Genomic DNA, 22,352 nt, shown 5'->3' with positions numbered 1-22,352 from the left:
GGATTCCATCTTTTATCACAAGTCTAGGGCACACTCCTCCTTCATCTCTGCTTTGCAGCGTCCTCCTCTTCGTTTAAATCTCAGCACAGGTGTGACTGCCTTTGGAAAGCCTTTCCTGATGACCCTCGGTCATTCCGCTTTTGTTCTCTTTCTCCTCGAATCACTTGCTCTTTTCTTATCCAGGCTAATCCCCCCCCCCCTCCCAGTGCAATGTCAGCTCCTTGAAGGCAGACAAGGTTTCACCTTGCACAGAGTCAGCATCTAACGTCTGAGCTGAATCTATTTCTGTATCTCCCATCCTCAAACTACCCTGCACAATGTTGTGCATATATCAAGAACACAGTAATTATTTGTCCAATGGGACTGCTCTCCTATAAATACACATACATGCATATAAGTGTACATCAATACAAATATATATGTGTGTGTATATATCCACACAGAGAAAAAAGGAAAAAAGGTGGAAAATGCCAAATTATTTTGTCATAATAACTAGAATTTATTAAGATTTCCCAAACAATTTACAGATATCTTCTCATTTGATTCTTTCCACAACCCTAGTAGAGAAGTACTATAATTGTCCCTATTTGCAGATGAAGAAACTGAGGAAAAGAGAGATTAAGTGATTTACTGACGGTCACAAGGCAAGTAAAGTATCTGAAGCTGGATTCAAACTCAGATCTATTCTGACTCCAGACAGCAACCTAGATGCCTGTCTCCCAGGGTAATTTGTTTTATTTGATTATACAGGCTGGTTACAAGGGTATTCTTTTTCTTTTAAAATCAGGAGAGGGAGGCAGTTAGGTAGCATGGTGGATAGGGTGCCAAGCTTTGAATGGGGAGGACCTAAGTTCAAATCTGGTCTCGGACACTTCCTATCTGTATGACCCTAGGCAAGCCACTTAACCTCAGAGGCCCAGCCTTTGCTGCTCTTGTCTTAGAACTGATACTAAGACAAGGGATTTAAAAAATTGGAAGAGGGTAGGGGCAAGTTGGAAGGAGAGACAAAAACGCTTACTGTGAAAAAAACAAAAACAAACACTCAGGGGATTGAGAGCCAGACCTAGAGACAGGATGTCCTGTGTTCAAATCTGGCCTTAGATACTTCCCAGCTGTGTGACTCTGGGCAAGTCACTTAACCCCTATTGCCTCACCCTTACCACTCTTCTGCCTTGGAACCAATACACAGTATTGTATTGTTAGACAATTAGTTCAGATATGTACTCAGTCACTTCCTAGCTATATGACCATGGACAAGTCACCTCATTGCCTAGCCCTTACTGCTCTTCTGCCTTGGAACCAATACACAGTATTGATTCTAAGATAGATGGTAAGGGTTTTTTTTTAAACCCCCCCCCAAATCTTTCTGCCTAGAAATGGAGGTAGAAATTTAAATATTGGAATCTGCTTTTTTTTTTAAACTTAATTGAATTTAGAAAACTCCAAATTCATAATGATAAATGTCTTATCCCCCCAGACCCAACAAAATGGTTCTAAATGTTGCTCTATTTATTTGTTCTTTCCTTTACTTCTAGTGATACTAATATAATATAAAATATGATATATAATTGGCCAACCTTAGAAATATAAAGTATAATCAAACCAAGTCAAAAACATTTAAGTCTCTACTGTGCAGCCACTGTTTCCTATTTATTGCCATTTCTCATTCATAATTCCCCAGGGAAATGGAAGTTTGGTGTGTTTTTTTTTTTTCTGAGCCAAATCCTAAAATGACATTTTTTTGAGACCACATGGTAGATGCTTAATAAGTGCTTGTTGATGGATTAGGTGCAATTAAGTCACAGAGGTCATCTGGGCATGTACCATTTACAATTCTAGAATTCTGATAAATGATCAACTTCAGAACAGAATTGCATACCAAATACAAAGGAAATTTCCATGACCTCAGGAAGGAACGAGTTCTTTCTGGCTCATCTCTCCCATTCTGGCCATCATCGATATTAAAAGTATCCATTGGCTAGGCAGAGCCTGTGCTTACTGCTATGCATTTAGCACACTGAACAAAAAGCATGGTACTACAGATAAAATGACAACCAGGACAAGACCTGACCGCAAACTACATCAGTGCAACTCTGAGCTGCCTCCTGGACTGAATGAGCAACTTGTAAAGCTCATGTCAATGATCCAAATCCAAGGCACATATCCTATGAGGCTCAGTTATGGAATAGGCAATGTTTATCCTGGAGAAGCGCTGCTGGGAGTCCTGACAAGTGTGTTCAAGTATTTTAATAGTAGTCCACTAGAAAATGGATTACACTTGCTCTGCTTCATACCAAAAAGCAGAATTAATTCAGTTCAATTGAATAAACAATTATTAAGCACCTACTAGGTGTCAGGATAGGCTAATGGCTAAGGATACAAAAAGGGACAAAAGATAATCTCTGCCCTCAAGGAGTTTACAATCTAATGGTGGAGACAACATGAAAACAAATATAATTGTATAAAGCAAGTGTTATAAAGGTTAAATAGGAAATAATGGGCAGAGGGAAGGCACTAGAATTAATAGAGGTGGGGAAGGTTTCCTATAAGAGGTAAGAGCCAGAGTGGAGGAGGAAGAACACTCCAGGCATAAAGGATCATCAAAGAGAAAAGATAGAGAGACCCAACAGGGAGAATGATTCAAATGTGTAAAGGGTCCACCTTTTTTGGTTCTCTTTCATTGGCAGTCTGTAAGCATAGATGAGATGATCATTTATTGGCTATACTATAGAGCGGCCATAAATAAAACTCTTAATTTCACATGAGGACTGAATTAGATGGCCAACTAGATGGTCCCTTCCATTGCTGTCTGATGACCATGGAGAGATGCCAGGTCTAGAAGCTGAGATTTGGGTTTTAATCCTGGAATGACATTAGTTGTTCAAGTTATTTTGGGCATATCTCTTCCTCTCCTGGACCCATCTTAATGACCATTGTGAACTTTAAAAACTACTCCACCATACTTAGACTGTACTTTAGGGAAGATAAAGTTGTAATCTCCTGATTGAACAATGAAGGTACTTAGTTCTCACCTTATAGTGAAGCTAGAACTTTAAGCTAAGTCTATTTTTAGATCTAATACAAAAGGGTATTAAGTAACTATAAAGGTTAAATTAATCACAAAAAGGTCAAGTAACTCACAAAAGGTGAACTTAACAAAGAAGTGTTAGGTAACTCTAAAGATACAATCAAATCAAAGAAGGTGAGAACTAAAAGTACGGGCAGTTCTGGAGAAAAAGCTTTTAATGTGGTTGGTAGATGTGAAGATTTAGAGGAGGAGACACAAGGATGAAAGGTGTATATATATTTGAGATTTTGGGGCCCTCAAGGACCCTCTCTCTTTTTCCCTGATTGACAGTGAAGAGTTAGCTGAGAACTGCGTGCTGAGCCTTTCAGCATCTTAGCATGGCTACAAGCTATTGTCCGGTTCAGTGGTGAGTTTCTGGCTGGATTTTTCTCCTTTACTTTCCAACTTTTTCCTCTCAGAAGTCTCTAATCTTCTTCAGAGACCTAGAGGTGGGGAGTTTAAGACTCCCCCTGGCATAGGCCAGGTAGGAGAAATCCTATATCCTCTTTCCTCCTTTTCCTTAAATTCTTTCCCTCTATATTAATTAAATTACCATAAGTTTCCAGACTGACTTGGGAAATTTATTTGACGACCATTTAAATCTAGATTTAAAGTCACAACCCTAAAATTATCTGACACCATTAGATGACATTTTAGGATCTGGCGTTCTCACAGTCTATTGATTTCCCTTGTTTCAGCAACTATAAGATGTCCTAATTATTATCCTCTAGAAAGCCTGAATCTAATAGGCATCCTGTCTGTGTGTGTTGTGTAAATATATAAATAAATTATATCTTAAACTTTAATAAAATCTTGAACAATCTGGTCTTCTAAATTGAGATTTGCCTTTATTCCAATGTAATCCTTTTACTTCTAAAATGAAGGGTTTAAATGAGATGATCTCTAGACTCCATTAGCTCTAAAGTTCTATGTTTCTAATAATCAATACAAATGAGGATAAGCATCCCAAATTCTATAATGACTGTTCAAGCAATATGCAATGGGATTTAAGAGAATTAAAAAACAAAACAAAACATCTTTGCCAATTTCTCATTAAGTCTGGGCCATTTGAATGTTTACAGACAGAGAGAATCCATTTCAAAATGCATTATTTAAGTTTTTCCTCCTCTACTTTTGGATGAAAAGGCAACTTGACACAGTGGATCTAGTTCTGGATGTGGAAGCAGGAAAACCTAGGTTCAACTATCCCATCTCAGTCCCTTACTCTCCATACAATGTAGGGCAAGCTAACAGATTCAGTCCATTCTCTAGGACAGAATCATTGTCATAGACAGGCTGCAATCAGCCAAAGTAAAGAAGCTTTCTTTTCCTCACTGACAAAATTGAGGTAGTTGTGATTTCTGTGGCTGAAACATAAGCAAAAGATGCATTCCACTCTGTTAGTCATTTGAATTCCCTAGGTCACTGGGGAGATTTGCAAAGAATACTACTACAAAGAAGCTCATCTTAAAGAAGAGGTTCTAGGGATATGCATTTGGGGTTTGTACAAACAAGAAATGTACAAAATATTTTCTTCTAGTCATGTCACCATTAGCTCTGATTACCAATTAGAAACAAACCATATGAGAATAGGATGTGAAGAAGTCTGGTCTTTTTTAAACAGCTCTCTTTTAGTGGCTCATGTACTGTCAACATCTATTTGAGTGGCCCCATAAATACTATTTTACAATAATAGATTGAATCAATTTCTACTCTGCTTTGAAGTTTGGGAGAATATTAAGTGCTATATCAAATTTAACTAGATGGTGTCTATAGAAGAAAAAAAAAGTTGATTTGATTCAGCCAGAATTCCTTAAGTATCAAATTTAAAGTAGCAACTATGCTAGGTGCAAAATGAAATATCAGTCTCTAAAAGGGACCTACATTCTACAGGACAAGATGTATATAAAGATAGATATAGATATAGATATATAATGTACATATATATTTACATATATAAATGTATTCTAAAATGGTTTATTATAATAAAATATATGTAAAGTTACTACTTATAAAAATGTATGTTATTTATAATGCAATATAAAGTTTTTATTTAAATTTTAATATAAAGTTTATTTTTTTAAACTAAACGACAGGGATAGAACGTTAACAAATGGTGGGGTTGGGAAAGGTAATGGATAAGAAGTGGCACTGGAGTTGGACCTTGAAGAGAGCTAGGTAGAGATGAGAAAGAACAGCATGCCAAGCATTGGAGACAGCCAATGGAAATACATGGAGGCAGGAGATGGAATGTGGCAGATGGGGAACAACAAGCAGACTAATTTGGTTGTAATGTAGAAAGTATAAGGTCCAATCATGGGAAATCAGTTTAGCAAAGTAGTTAGGCATCCCATTGTAAAGGGCTTTAAATATCAAAGAGGGGCTTATATTTTAGTCTAGGCAAACCAGGAAGCCATTGAAGCTTCCTGAGTACAGGAATAAAAGCAAACAAAAAAAAGAGGTGATTTCCCTAAAGATTTAATAACTTTGGGGGACAGGTAGGTGGTGTTGGGGATTGAAAGCCAGGCCTAGAGACAGGGTCCTTGGTTAAATTTGGCCTCATATACCTCCTAGCTATATGATCCTGGGCAAGTCACTTAACCCCCATTGAGTAGCCTTTATCCCTCTTCTGTATCGACAATACATAGTATTGATTCTAAGATGAAAGGTAAGGATTTTTTAAAAGATTGAATAACTGTTATACTATGGTAAATACACCTAATTATGGTAACTGAGTTCCTATTAACCAGCAAATAAAGATCTCTGGGTTAGTCACAATATTCCCCAAATTCTTGGCAATCACCTAATCTCCATTTACAAAGAAAGTCAATATTCTATCAATATGTGCTATAACTAAATATTCAGATGTCCATTAAGATCTCTCACCAAAAGAAAGATAAGCAGTTCCTCTTTCTTCCAACAACTCCAATCAAGTTGTTGGATACCATTTAAAAAAAATAAAAGTTCTGGGTGCAGTCATGATAATCACAACTACCTTCATTTTTTCCTTTTCCATTTAAAACTGATTCAGTTCCTCTTCACAGAAATACAAAATCATACTTAAGTTCACATGGAAAAACAAGCTGGCAAGACTGCTAAGGGGTATGGTTAAAAAGAAAACTGATGAAGGGGGTCACGAGCTTCTCAGCTTTCCAACATGTTACAAAACCATCTGTTACTGGGAGAAATAAGGCCCTTAAATGAAATTGACATATCAGACACCCAACTACATATGTACGAAAGATCAGGATTTGACAATGTTTAGAAAATTCAAAATTAAGGAAAAAATTCATTATTTAACAAATACACTTGGGAAAACTGCATATCACTTTGACAAGAAAAGAATTTGCATCCATATCTTATGTCATGTATTCAAGTAAATTACAATTAGATAAAAGAAAATGAAATTCAAGATTTATCTGGATTGTTGAGGAGGAATGAACTTTTTTAAATTCAAGAACAGAACAAGAAAGATCTACCAAAATGTATCCCCCCAAAATTTTTTAACTTCACAGCAAAAATTCATAACAAAATATTTATAGCAAGTATAACAAAATCTTGATATCCAAAATACTCAAGAAATCCTTAAAAACTCATAATTTATAATTGATAAATGGAAAGACATGAGAATTTTCAAAAGAGGAAAAATAATCTGCTAATAACCACTTGAAAAAATGTTCCACTTCACTATAATCAAAAAATATGAAAATTAAGATAATTTCAATGTACCACCTCACATTCATCAAATTGCCAAAAATAATATGAATGAAACTCAATCGTTTCAGAATTACAGAAAAATAAGTATCTATACTCAATGCAAGTATCATAAATTCTAGACTCAAGAGCAATATTACTCGACAAAGGAAAATTAACAGTAGTAATCTTACCCTTTGACTTAATAGTTCTATTATTAGAAATATGATCTCTCAATGTTATCAGAAACAATGAAGAAATATATCTTTCTGCTCCAAAATTTCCCTAGTACATTGTATGTAATTGTCAACAAGTCAACAAGAATGTATTAAGTGGTTATCATATGGTAAAGGCTGGGAATGCAAAGACAGAAACAATTACTAGAAGCCAAGATCCACACAAATATACTCTGTAGACTGGAAACAATGGCAGAAGGAAAGAAGGAATAGGCTATGGTAAAGGCTTCTTCTGGAAGGTGAGATTTGAACTGAGTCTTGAAGGAAGCCAGGGAAGTCAGGAATTAGATAAGGAAGGTAGGAGCTATGATTATTATCTCCATGTTTTTTATAGTTAAAAAAAAAATAAAGGAAAGAGAAGTTAGACAACCTGTCCAACGTCACAAAGTAAGTGAGGTGGGATTTGAACTTAGGTCTTCCTGACTCTGAGCCCAGCACTCTAACTGGAAATGAGGAGAAAAATCTGTGTGTACAAGGTATGGTAGAGGTAGAGCTGATAGGACTTCACAAGTTAGATATGGAGGTTGGAGTAGGGGAGGGTGATCTAAAGAATTAAATTTGGGATATGATAAGTTTAAGTTTGAGGATGGATCAAAAGTTTTGAATAATGTGATAGTGAACCAATTATCAAAACAAAAACAAAACATGTGGAAGTTAAATGCCCAACGGTATTGGAATGGCTAACTCACCCTATTTAGTGATAAAGTTGGAAGGAGAAATATAAAGATCTGGAAAGGTCTTTGTGAAAAAAAAAGGAACCCCAGGGATGAAACAAATATTATCTACACTCTTAGGAGGAAAGAGGAATAAGAAAGGACCAAAAAAACCTATGTGGGCTCTTGGATGGAAAAAAAAAATTTTTAAGTGTTATGGTATAGTCATTAAACAAGTATATGTTAGGTTTCCAACAAAACAATAATTTTTTAAAAGAAAACAAAATTGCCTCAAATTTGGAGTTTCCTAGGGCATATGGTCTATTACTTTCCTTGACTAGAAAACAGTTAAAGATTTGATTCCTAAAATCTTTTAATGACTCTCTAATATGTCTGTCCAACCAAGATGCAAATTTAAGATTTTTTTTAATATGGCATTATTCTCTTCCTCATATAGTATTATCAGATTCTGCTCACCTTTATGCTTTCCAAAGAAGAAATATACCCACAAGCAGATTCACTAAAAAATACCAAGTTTTTGCAGAAGAAATCTCAAAATGTCACCAAATCAGTGCCCTCAAAGTTCAGTAGGATATTTACCTAATATTTATTTATAAATGTATTTGTGACAATCCATTTCCTGGATTTCAGGGCTCTAAGCCTTGGAGAAGGATCCCTCATCCTCAATTTTTGCTATTTTCAGAAAGGGAGAGTTAGGGACATCCTTTGGAGTGAGAATTTCTTTCATGCACATGTACACAGTGGACATAATCTATTAAAGACAGTTATAACTCAATGGCTAATTAACCCAAATGAATAAAAATGGAATGTGATTATTCCCGGACATTATATAGAAAAGTAAAAAATAAATAGTAAAAGAGTTAACTGTTGGAAACCCCTGAGGAGTTGATTAGAAGATTAGACAATTAGTCTGTTAGAAGACATATTTAAAGCCTAGTTGGAAAAAAATAGATCTTTAAATACTTAATGACTAATTGCTTCTAAGCAAAGGTTTTATCATGCTAAGTGATAGATCTACATTTCCCCCTTTTTTTCCTTCTTTTTCTTCCCAAACTGGTCTTAATATTTCTTCCTGATGAGAATGAAAGAAATACATGAAAATTTCAGTTTATGTATTTTTTTCTTTTAATGAACTGCCATTTACCTGTCCAAAAAAGTTCCATTCCAGTGTTTCATTGTGATGTAAGGACAACTGTGGGTTCTTGAAGGCCATTAAAGTACAACAGGATTCCAGTTATAAGGACTGACCAGCCTAGAATGGCTTCAAATACAGACTCCCCCCCCCCCAAAGGAACCAAACTGGTAAGAACAGAGAGATTTCACTACCATGTGGGCCACTATGTAAGAATTCATAGCCAAAGCCATTTTGTGTCTCTTGGTCCTGAGTAGTCCTTTTCCATCCCATCAGTAATAGTGGCAAAAATACCCCAAAATGGGGTTTAGGGGCACAAAGGGTAGCAGAACCTTATAGTTCTTAAACCTACCAAATTCCACCACACTTTTAATATGGATGATCTTTCTCCCACAACCAAGAAGTTGGCACCATGCTGAATAATCTCCATTTTAGCACACTTACTGTAAACCAAACCAAAAGTTGCAGCCAAGTAAAGGGATGACTCCCAAGTTTCCCTCAGAAAAGAAGATAAAGGAGGTGACAGAATTGGCTTACAATGGGCAGCAAAAAGCAAATAAAATATCATTTGTAGCAACACTTGTTCACCTTGCCCTTCAGAGCTGATGACAGTGATAAGCAAAAATCACAAAGAAGCAAAACTTAAAGGTTCTCAGGATTTGATTTACAAAATTTCTCAGGAAGAAGATTCCCAAAGAATGGGAAAAATGGCAGCAAATGCCTTTACAGAAGTGATTTAAGGGACTTAAGAAAACATTAACAGCTTCTAAACTGAATGCTTATATTTTGCCTCCATAACAATGGTCCATTGATGAAAAAAATGGAAACTGGGAATTTTCCTGCAGCATAATTATGACCTTCTTATAACGACTACTTATTGATTTATTTATAAAAATATAGTTGGGTTTACGCTTAGTGAAACATAGCTTTGAAGTTTCGCCTCAAAGCACCTCCCATGCATGTTAAAATTATATAGAAATCTGACAGTCAAATCAACAAGAATTTAAGAGCCTAATATGTGTCAGGCACTCTGCTAAGTCTTAGAGTTACAAAGGTCAACACTGTTCCTGTCCTCAGGGAAGCTGAATCTTATTTAATCAGTCACCATATAGAGTCTTCAATCAGGTATATGCAACTCTAACCTCCAGGTGCCAAGAAAGAAGGGGATTTCTAATCAAATGCTAAGATCTCAAAATAGTGTGATTTGTGGATAATGCTGTAGTAGCTGCATCTAAAACTTCCTCAATTAAGTCCAGAGTCCTATAACTAATCTAAACACTCATTATGGAAAACAAAGTGGATGAAAAACATTTATTATTCAGAGTAGAGCATCTAGCTATGTAAGAAGCTAATGAATCAATCTCCCCCCATATATATATATATATATATATATATATACACACACATATGTATATTTATATAAAACATATATATGTATGTTTATACAAATCAGGCAAATACAACGCAATAAATTAGTTGGAATTAGAAGTGAGTAGGGGAAAGATCAAGCTGGTTCATATTTGGGAAGTTGCTTCATGGTTTTAATAATCCTAAATTATTCATTGACAAAAAACACCACTTCTTCAATCTTTATTGTAATAGTAAGACTGCATAGCTGGTGTATATTGAAACCTTCAGAAAATTCTAATTATAGATATATTCAGCAAAAAGGCAATGATAATTTTTCCTGGAAAAAAACAGCACCAAAAATATCTGCAACCAGAAAAGGAGATGGGTCAATCATGAAGTGGGAATGTCAGATAAAGAAAAAGATTTACACTAGCACCCTCAAATTATTTTTGAAATAAGAAAATAAAATAAGGCCTCCAACTCATTGGATCCATCTTTCATGAAGAAATGATAGAAAGACATGAATAAAGAAAACCTAAAACAGATTTAGAGAACAATATTTCCATCTTTATCCCCTATTCTTGCTAGGTTGTACAGTGGGTAAAATGCCAAACCTTGAGTCAAGAAGGATCATGTTTCTGAGGTCAAATCTAGCATCAGTCATTTTACTAGCTGTGTGACCCTGGGCAAGACACTTAATCCTATTAGCTTCATTTTCCTCATCTGCCAAATGAGTTAGAGAAGGAAATGGCAAACCATTCCAGGGCCTTCACAAAAAAATAATAATAATAAATAATAATAATAATAATTTAAAAACAAACAAACAACAAAAAAAAACCTCAAATGGGGTCCAGAAGAGTAGAACATGACAAATGATTAAAAAACAACAACAATCCCTATGGTTAGGCCACAGAACCACAAAAGTACCCATGCATGACATGAAGCAACTTGATAAGGAATTTGGGCAAATAAAAGGCAATTGACTAAATAGTTCAAATACTCATCTAGGATCTCTGTATTATTCATTTTTCAGGAATTTACAGGGTATTGAGGAAAGACTAGCACCACTGCTGGGAGGACTTGCTGAGCCCTTTTCAGGGCTGCTCATCCATCCACCTTTGGTTTCTACCATACCCCCAGCTCTCACTTGTGGCTCTAGACTCTTGGAGCACAGTATACCCTTTGCTATACCCCATTAAACTGACTCAGCAGATAGCCTAAATCATATTTAGGGTAACTAAGAAGCCTCAGACTTGTCAGTGAGTTTCCGCCCCTGGCATGTGAAGACTTCAGTCAGTGGAAGGGGAGGATGAGAACAGATTTGTTCCAACGCCATGAAAGTGGCAGAAGTGGCTCCTGGGGCATGCTCAGAGCTTGGTTAGATATCAAAGAAGCCTCTGCATCCCAAACCATCACCTGTCCTCTTGACTTTTGTCCTGCCACTGAACTTCAATGACTCTGGAAGAAAGAGTGAGGCTGACTTTGCCCAAATCTGGCTCTCTTAAATCCAATGTATGTTTAGCTTGAGTCAAAGGATGTCACCAGTAATGTAATTTTTGTTGGTCTTCCTCCAGTAGGAAGGACAATACCTCCCTCTAGTTTCCCTATTGGATGACTCAAAGGCTAGCTCTGAGAGTACAGTGAATACACAAATAGCCTATGTGACCTAAAATGAAATCCTTTGAAAGTGATATTTCTTAATTTCATACTGTAAGTTACTACTTTTTTTAAACATCCTTTCATGTCAAAGAGAGATGGCTCCATGGCCAAACCAATGGAAGGGAGATCATAAGTTAGGCTGGCTCTAGCAATGATTTTGCAAGTTGCTGCGCCTCTCTCTGGCCTCAATTTCTTCATCTGGCAAATGACCCCTCTCATAATACTATCTGTCAAGGAGGGCCAATAAAATGATTACAAAGCTTAGCAAAGCAAAAAAAATTAAAAAATAAAAGTAGGATAAATACCAACTAAGTAATAAAAATGCCAAAAGAGATTGAAGGAGGTAAATATTTGGCAAGTTTTATTTCTTTGAAACAAAATTACCTTTTGTTAGAAAAGTGAGATCACCTGAGAATTAGAATATTTGAGGTTGGACACAGATCTGATATACTGCCACAGGAAACATGCGGACCACTTCAACAATGAAGACATTGGCCTGGTCTGCCAGATGGCATTGGCTTCCTGCCTCTGCAGCATTTTTTCAAATATCTGTCAATGTGTATATTGGTACACATACAAATGTGTGTGCACATGTGTGTGTATCAGATTAGGTCTTGCTCAATGCTCTCCAAAATACTTAAAATATATGGCTGTAAGCACAGATGTTTTATTGTTGCTGTTGCTGTTGTTCAGTTCTACTTTCATAAGTTCTACTTTCATAAAAAGATGTATCCTCAAGACAGAACCACTTACCATTTATATCTTTCATTTAAGTCCTCCTATAGTCCAACTTTTAATCATTATATCTGCTCCCATAAATGTAAATTTAAATCAACCTTTCCCTCAAAAACTAAAATAGTAAAAAGTTTACCTTTCTTGAATGCAACCTAAAATTGAGTAAAATCAAGTAATTCAATTTTCAATGCTATCTCTTTAAGGCAGCAAGAGCTGGAGTCAGGAAGGACAGAGTTCAAATCTTGCCTTAGATACTAACTTGGGCAAGTCATCTAACTTTGTCTATTTCAGTTTCCTCATCTATTAAAGGAGCTAGGAAAGGAAATGGCAAACCACCCCAGTATTTTTGCCAAGAAAACCCCAAATGTAGTCACAAAGTTAGACACAACTAAAAATGACTGAACAACAACAGTATTCTTTTCATGATACAGGTAATATGTTTGGAGTCTTACTGAAACAACTGAATAACTGACAAATGTTCTCTCTCTGGGGGAAAAAATTTTAACTCTTTTAAAAGTTTCCATCTTTCCAGCTAAACTATCTAAATCTATGGAAGATCCATGCAATGAAAGAATTCCATAAGGTAAGAAGGCCTGGATGAATTGGGATCTGTATACATTGAAGAAAATACAGACATTGATAAGATTGTGGATATTCTATTTACAAGGAAGTGTTATTATCCTACTGGAAAACCAAAGCTTGGCAGTAATGTTCACACCCTTTTAAAAAATCATATTTATCTTTGCTTAAGTTAACTGCTAAAAAAACAGCAATGTCTCATCTCCCCAGGATGTTAAAGCAAAGAAGATGTGTTGAGTTCTCTTGGAGACACACCACAGAGCCAGCTGTCTCATTCAGTTATACTAAAGGGTTTTACAACTTGTGTTTGTTGCAAGGGTGGCAAATTTTGCATCTTCAGTAAAATGGAGACAGGTGATTAAATAGTGCCTAACTGTGAAGTCCAATAATAACAAATTGGTTTCAATCCTCAGCTTTTCCTTCCTTTGGACAGTAATCTAATATTTTCATAGTCACATGAGCTGAGAGCCTTAAAAATATAACAAATAGAATTTATGGGGTAGGAAGTAGAACATCAATGAAATTGAAGACTAATTGCCCATTTAAGAAAAACACTACAGAGGGCTGCTAAAAACAGACCTGTGCACAAAACCATTACAGCTCTTTCTGAAAATTAACAAGACATCCGAGATACTACTCTGCGTGCAATATCCTACTGACTGTTCAGTTCTGACAGTCAGACCCAATGAACTTCAGACTATGGCAGTAAGGTATCCATCCTGGGTCTATGCTTCATAGAAGAGATCATGAGGTTTAACTAGAGATATCCAAGGGAGAAAGAGGAGGGACAATCAAAGAAAGACACTGGATCACCCAATGAGGTCACAGGAAATATCTCTCAACCCTTATCAAATATTACAAAAGATATTTCTTTCAGATATGGGTTAGAATAGATGGTCATTGAGGTTCCTTCTAACTTGCAAATTCTATGATTCTGCTTATTTTATCTTCTCAAAAGACATGAGAAATAATTCTTTACTCAGTTATATTTAATAATGCAAAGAAGTTACAGCAGTAGCAGTATTTTCTGTAGGATATGTAAATTCTCCATGAAGGATTTATGGGAATACATGGAGACTCAGACAAACTGCCACCAGATACAAAGTACATGGAAGTAGTTCCCTCATTGATGGTATCAAAGAGCCAAAGTATTAAAAAAAAGGTGTTCTACTTCCTTCATCTGGATAAATTTAACAACAGGTTTCTCCCTCAAAAAACAAATATAAATTATCTGTGGAAAAAAAAACAAAATTAAAAGAAAACCTGTAGAACAAACAGAAAGCACAAAGCTCAAAGTGGCTTCATTTCCTCCTAAATATCTATTTAGGAGGCCCCTAACCCTCCCCATTCTGCTCTATTAAGTAATTTCCTAAAATAATCTAAGGGTTAGGGAAACACACAGAAAGGAAAACTACTAGGTATGGCTATGATGACCACATAATATGCAGTGCTGACAAGCAATATGATAAAGAACTTACCATCTTCCAACTCAAGACAAAGATTGTAAACAGCTACAGGTCTCTTATTACGCTGCCCCTGTCTCTTTGATTGCCTTGGTGGAGCATTTGGAGGAGACATTGACATGGAGACTGGTTCAGGGAGGCTGGCATCAGGCAAAGTCCTAAAAATCTGTGATTGAGAACATAAAAGACATTAATTATTTGCACCAAACTTGTGGCAATTCAACTGTAAGTTATCATCAGGGATTTCAGCTAAGAGAAGGCAAATTTCTTTGAGTTTGGGGAATTTGCTTTGGGTCTTCCTTAAAGAGAGAAGCAAAAGAAAAATCCTATTCTATTAAAATTAAATAAGTAAAAATAGTACCCCCATATTAACTGTTCTTCAAATAAATTAACTCCAAATCAAAAGGTATACATTAATTTTTCTATTTGTAGGAGAGTACCTTTTCAAAAAAAATAAAATGAAGTGTGAGGGAGATTTGAACAGGAGAGCATTCTCTATTACTTTGATGACTATACCTCTTTCCTCTATAAGAAAAGAAGACACAGAAAAATCCTTAATGATTAGTGGTGACCAAAGTTGTCCACAAGATAACCAATTGATTGAATTTGTACAAAGAGAGCCTCTGGTCATTTCTCTGAGTCTCTTTTATAAAAGAAAAGCAACAAAGCAAACCAGTGCACTCTGTTGCTTCCTCTGGACAGGAAAAAAGAAGAGGGTTCGTTTTTATAGGCCATTACAAAGGGCTGAGCCTCCTCACAAAAAAAGTCTATGTCAACCAGTTTTAGGGGCATCCCAGATATTTGAAACAAATCAAGAGTTTGATTCTGGCTTTCCAGCAGTGTCATACTCAGCAAGCTTGTCCATTCTCTATATGGTAAAAGATATTTTTGCTCAATCACTCAGCCTATCAGGACACATTAAGGACCTACTATATACCAGCCAATATGGATTCAAATAGAAAAAAATGAAACAATCTCTACCAGTCTCTCCTGTGCAACAGCCCTTACACCTATACACATTAATACTCCATTTATGCCAGAATCTCCATCTTGATTTTAGGTACAGAATTAACCCAACCCATTTTTAAATTAACTTGATCTTACAAAATTTCCCCCATGAAAGGACATCTATATTTTTATTAGGCATTATTTTAAATGTTGCAAACTTCGTTAATACACTTGAGAGGCAGCATGGAGTATAAACATAAAGGTAGGAAGACAGACATTCCAGTCTCCAATACAGAGAGACTGCACAGAATCTCCCAGTGTCCTGGATAATCCTCTAATACTATCAAGTTGCAGCGATGTTGCCAGTCTATACACTGGGAGTTTCCTCACCTGAAGTCCTCTGATGCCAATGAAATCACAGGTCCAATTCCCATCCCACCCCCACAAATTCATCCATTTCAAAATCAAAGATGAATCAAGTAAATTCCTCCTTGAGCATTTTACCTTGAGTCTAAGAACAATGATTTAAGTGCCATGATTTATCTCTAATGTCATTCCTTCTGCAGCATAGCAACATTAATTAAAACACGGTGTTTCTTTGCTTGGCAATTCTTTGGAGAAAAAGCAAAGCTGTACTCTCAAGAGAAGTGTTCTAGACAAAAATGATTGATAATGAAACATCAATGGCTCCCAGAAATTAGAGCTGGGAAGCCTTCTCACCCACAGAGCCTTGCAAGGAACAGCCTTGAAAAGATTGCAGTCTTCAACAGAGAACATTGTGTAATCACATATTTTAAAACGACCACACAACAGATACTATATTTCCTCGAGAGCTGACATTCCTCAGGTGGCAGCAGAAGACGGCCAAATGGGGATAAGCATGTCACAAATGCAGAACTCTGAATTCAAGACCCTGACTAGAGAGTTCTCTTTCACTAGGACAAAATTATTCAAACCGATGGAGAAAGCCGCCCTGCAGTGAATGAGCAAGGACAATCGTTTACAGACAGTAGTAGATAATAAATATATTCTGGGAAAACTTTTAAATGAAGAGAGTCTATATGTTTTTGCATAAAATCTATCATGTCCTAATAAATATAAAATATTATTTCAACAGAAGGTATTTGCAAATAGTACCATACTGCCCCCTTATGTGTCAACTCATTAAGAATGGTTTAAGATTTCTGTGGACAAATATTTGCTGGTGAAAAATTAATTTGGGACTCCAACTGCTAGCCCAACACCATATTTCCAGGGAATCTGTTGGCATTCACATCAGCTCAGCTCTCTGGTAAATAGCAACCTGCTTAATGGTCTCAAAGATTCTCTGCTGCCTAGGCTGTTGTCCACAGCTGTATTTATTCCTTTCTGCCTTTGATCAAATCGAAGAACACTTCAGAAGAAACAATTAAGAAAGTAATCAGGCGGAGGGAAGAGAACTGGGAAAACAGGGGGAGGAGATGGGGAAGGTAAAGGATATGATCAAAGGAAAACATCTCTGTGACTATGATTTGTTGTCATCTGAAGTATCTCCAGGATTCATCTAGTTCTGAGCTTCCACAAATTATCCAACATGCCCTGGTAGTACTTTGAGGAGAAACTAACCCACAACCCAAAACTAGCAGAAAAATCATAACCAAAAACATTGCCCCTGGAAAACCAATCCTCCACTAAACTATTGCTCAGGGGAGCTGGGGTGACTGAGTACTCAAAGGTCAGGCAAACATTGCACAAAAACCAGCTGAGCCTATCAGTGAGAAAAGCTCTGAGAAAGTGACCATATGTCTCCCGTTGGAGGACGGAGCCTCTGTGTAGCTCCATCACCACCATGGCTACAAAGTGACGATTATGGGGGGAGCCACAGAGAGTCTCCCAGGCCCCTTCCGAGGCACAAAGGGTTGTCATCTTCAAAACCGACATCCAATTAAACCAGTTATCGTTCAGAGGCACTAGGGAAATCTGGCTTTGGGGTCCAGGCTTGCCTTCATGTGTGTGTGTGTGTGTGTGTGTGTGTGTGTACACAGATAAATAGTGAGAAAGAGAGAAATATATGTGTTTGTAATATACTATATATGTCTATATAAATATTCACACATGCATTATATATAATGTGAAGAAATATTTAAAATGTTGCACAATATAAATGTATGTGTATATGTTCACATGCATATAAAATAATATTTATATATACTGTATACATGTCTCATATCACGTGTATGTATGTAGTCTGATTTAATTTTATTATACATGCATGTTGCATGTATATTCATACATACATAGCACGTGTGTATTATCTAATACATATGCATGTGTGAAAATTCATGTATACAGGCTTATTGTTTATATATACACAGTATGTGTATATGTGTTTGAAAACCTAGAGAGGGGAATATGTGTGTACTACACAATAAGTGTATGTATGTATTAATATTCACATGGACATATGTAGCATGTCTTATGTGCCCATATACACGGAGAATGCATGTGTTGCATGAGACATACGTGTGTGTGCACACACAAATACACATTTAATATCTATAACCTGTGGGTATATTCCCAAGTACTGCAGATGAGAACAATGACACAACCACCAGGAGACAAATGGCTAAGCACGCTTTCATCACCTCCTGATCCCCCCATTCTAGTACTATGAGGCCAGACTGTCAGGGCAGCCTCGTGTAGTAGGGTTAGGTTTGAAACTAATGGAACCCTCCTTAGAGTTCCCAAAATCATGGAAAAAGAGCTACAAGAGCCCGCAGGCCCCCTAGTCTAACCGCCTCATTTTATGAAAAAGGAAGCAGTTCTTTTTCAGAGAAACCCCCACATCGCTACTTAGATCCTCTGGGGTAATATCTAGCTCAGAACTTTAGGTTTATCTCACTGTGTACAGGTGCGCACAGGCACACACACAGGTACACACACATGCACAGACATAAACACAATCTCTAGCTCAGAACTGCGAGGCCCCCAATGGACTGATCTATTAAAGAATCATAATCTTGTTACTTTAGACCCTTGTTGAAAGGTCCTCCATACCTCATTGGTTATGTCAATGCTAAAACGCTGAAAAATAATATAAAAAGAACAAGAAATGGGATGAAGCCATCTCCTTTCCTTCCTCAATTAGGGATAAGGGTTTCCTTTGAGTTCCTCCCTTCACATCCCACAACAGGCACTAAATTGTATCAGTTATTCAAATGACCAAGATGGCATTCAGATAAATTTGGGCAACAAAGGACAGTAGTTGCCAAGTGGACACTAGTCCAGGAAATAATTCCTTCTCTCCATTTTGCTCACAAATAAATTTTACCAAAACACACACAATCAGACACATCTGCCCCTCCCCTGTGAGGTAAAGAGGAATTTTAATAGAGAGCAATGATTCATTTAGCCACAAGCCCTAAATTTATTACCACAAGCATTGTTTACTAATAACACAGATTTGTCAACGTCCCTTACTATCATGTCAAAATTTCACCTGGAAAGGTCTTGATCCTGGGGAGTCAGGAGGAAGACAATGACAAGAGGATGCTGGGAATGTAGAGGGGAAGGTGTTTCCTACGGATAACTTCCCCTCAACAAATCAGAACAATGAGCAAAGGGTCATAAGGAAATGAAGAATCTGGTCTAAAATGCCCGATGTTTGTAGAGTTCAATCCAACTGGGGCAAATGGTGTCCAATGATTTTAAGTATCTCTTTATTTCAGTAAGAGTAAGCATGTCAATGAATAGTTTTGTATTTTTTAAAACATCAATTTTTAGCAAAATAAATTTCTAACTCATCTGTTTTAAATCTGAGATTATCAATTATCAAGCAAAGTACTACGCAAATACAATATTTTTTCAATTTTCTTTAAATGCATGGGAATTTCAGAACACAATACTGACTGTCATTTTAAGGTGAATATTAGGACACAGGCAGAAATAGCCCAAGACTTCATTAATATGGCTTGCTATCTTAAGTTCTAAAGTCATTTTTTATTTATTTGAAGCAAAAATTATGCTCCATTCTCCCAGAGCTGTCATTTTTGTTGCTTTTTAAAAGAAATCGAAATATGCATCATTCTGAATCATTTTTTTAATTAGATGATCAAGCAACAATGCAACCTTTTATTTAAAAAAAAAGATGACCTCTTTTCTGCCACCCAAGACTGACAGCTAAACCTGAAGCTCATCCTATTCTCCTGGAGTCACTATGATTTGTGCCATCTTTTTAAATGGCACAGATCTGTGCTCCCTCCCAAAAAGTTCTGTGGAAACAGGCACAGCCATCTCCTGGCTGTGTCTGCCATCTTCCCTCTGATAGCTGGTCTCTCATTGCATCCTCCCCTGCATTTATTTTGAGTTGTATTTTATATTAGCTTTGTTCCTATGTGAATACACTTATCTTAAGCATCACTAGGTATCAGAGGCTATTTATTCAAAACACATTTTTTCATATGTATAAATTTTATGCTCCATCTGCATACCATAAAGCAAGAGAATCCCAATAGAGGCAGCTGAGAAATGCTCTCAGAGTCCTACCATGAGGCATTCACCAAGGAAAAAGAGTTTACTCACATCTATTCCTAGCAATGTGAACACAAACGGAAATCTGGCACCACTGTGAGATGCCAATAATTCAACAAAAAAGATGATGTCTCACTGGATAAGGTGATGAAAAGGGTCTACAGGATTCAGTCATAATTTTGATTCTTTTCCTGAAGAAGTTCCTGGAGTTTAAAGTACCCATCAATGAGGCAAATGCCCTGAGACCTTGAGAAGCAAACAAGGGAGCTGCTGATTAGAAGAAGTGGGTGTCATTTATTGTCAGACATGAGTAGATGCCCTGGTCACCTTCATCACTGACACCATCCCCAACTCAACATCTGTGCCTCAGGTCTACCATTACTTTTCCTAGTCTGTTATGTTTTCCCTGAGACAGATCTAGTAGAGGTCCAGACTGGACACAAGATTTCTCTATGATCTCTATGATCTCATTCAGGACCAGACACTCAGTCTTCACTTCTAAAACCTGCCTCTGGTACCAGAACTCTTGCCAGAGGAATCTCACTAAAGAATAGGTCCTCTTGGGCAGCCAGATGGTTCAGTGGATTGAAAGCCAGGCCTATGGGCAGAAGGTCCTGAGATGCTTCCTAGCTGGGTGACCCTGGGCAAGTCACTCTAGCCTCATCGTCTAGCCCTTACCACTCTTCTGCCTTGGAACCAATACACAGTATTGATTCCAAGATGGAAGGTAAGGGTTCAAAAAAAAAAAGGAAGAAGATGAGGGTCTCCAATCTCAGACTCAATCTCCTTTCTTTCAATGTTGCCTTCTGTTTTCACAAAACCCAATATGGTAGGCTCTGAGGGTTGGCTGTAGCCAATTGTTACATTTTCAATGTGACCATTTAAACCCCATAAATCCACAAACATTATGAATCAAGGTTTGATTTATTATTTTATTGATTGTCTAGACCAGAGGTCAGCAAACTATGTTGAGGGCTAGGCTTTCATATGGCCCAGCAAGATAAAAATAATTTTTTACATTTTTTATCATATAATACATGTAATACTGTATTTTTATGATTTTAAAAATGTAAAAGCTATTCTGAGCTCAAAAACTATGGAAAAGTAGTCAGAGTATTAGATTTGGCCTGGCAGTACACCCAAACACTGGCCTAGACTTAAGAAAGTGATAGAGAAAATATTAATAAATATTAAAAATATTAATAATACATTAATTAATAATACATATTAAAGTTGACACAAACTTTTGAGGAGCTGATTGTTAAACATTACCAGCACACCTGTGATTGGATGTGCAGTCATATGGCCATCCTGTCCTATGACTAGTAACCTCCCACATCTTCATCTTCCAACCCTCATAAAGCAGGAGAATCAGTTGCTAGGTTTGAAAAAAAAAGTGGGGGGGGGACCCACCTTCTTGTAGAACCTCTTTCTACTCCTCTCTCCTTCCTTCATCTTTCATAGTCCCCATTTTAAGCATAAAAAGGGACTGTTTTTGTCTTTATTTGTACTCCCAGATGTTAGTTAGTGCTTAGCAATATTAAACACTGAATAAATCTACTGAATGAATTCCCCCAAACAATTCTATGCCCTTTGAGGGCAGGCCTTTTTGTATCTCCAATACCTATGTGAATCCCCTGTTTTTTCAATCCCCCCATCTTTCCCTGTAAATATTACACCTAGCACACTTTGGATTGATTCCTTTACTCTAAGACCTTTTCCCCTCCTTACCTGGCCATTAGCTTTTTACACTGGCTGTGCTATATGCCTGAAATAGTCTTTATCTCCCCCTAAAAATCCCTGACTTTCCTGCCTTCAAGGCTCATTTCCTACAGGTCTTTCCTTAGTCGCCCAGTACCTCTTCTCTTCTAATATTACTTTGTGTTTATCTATATCCAGGCTGTATCCCCCATTAAAATTATTTCTTGTAGGCAGTAAGTATTTTATCCACCCCCTAGTCCATAATCAGTGCTTAATAAGCTTCTGCATTTTACCCAGGAATACTCACTTATTCAATTCCTAAGAATTGGTTCTCTGATGAAGACAGTACACCTTAGTTGATAATTTGAGTGGCACTATGGCCAGACACACATCTGACTTACGCTGAATTAAATACATTTCCCAGGAGCAGCTAGGTGATTCAGTGGATAGAGAGCCAGTTCTAAAGTCATCAGGAGGACCTGGGTTCAAATTTGTCGCTTCCTAGCTGTGTGACCCTGGGCAAGTAACCTAACTCAAAATGCCAAACTCTTGTCGCTCTCCTGCCTTTGAACTAATACAAGACAGAAGGTAAGGGTTTAAAAATAA

The 22,352-nt window shown here is 36.9% G+C and overlaps 1 protein-coding gene across 1 annotated transcript in view; it reads right to left on the bottom strand.

Annotated features, from left to right (window-relative positions):
* ARHGAP10 (Rho GTPase activating protein 10) overlaps positions 1-22,352 on the bottom strand; it is a 385,966-nt gene that overhangs the window by 72,844 nt on the left and 290,770 nt on the right. The window contains exon 19 of the mRNA XM_007496250.3: positions 14,604-14,754. Within this exon, the coding sequence (XP_007496312.2) occupies positions 14,604-14,754 (151 nt within the window). The remainder of the gene's footprint in view (positions 1-14,603; positions 14,755-22,352) is intronic.

The sequence above is a fragment of the Monodelphis domestica genome, chromosome 6 (assembly GCF_027887165.1).
Source record: "Monodelphis domestica isolate mMonDom1 chromosome 6, mMonDom1.pri, whole genome shotgun sequence".
Taxonomy (NCBI): domain Eukaryota; kingdom Metazoa; phylum Chordata; class Mammalia; order Didelphimorphia; family Didelphidae; genus Monodelphis; species Monodelphis domestica.
The sequence above is the reverse complement of the archived record's forward strand: the minus strand, read 5'-3'. Positions and strand labels throughout refer to the sequence as shown.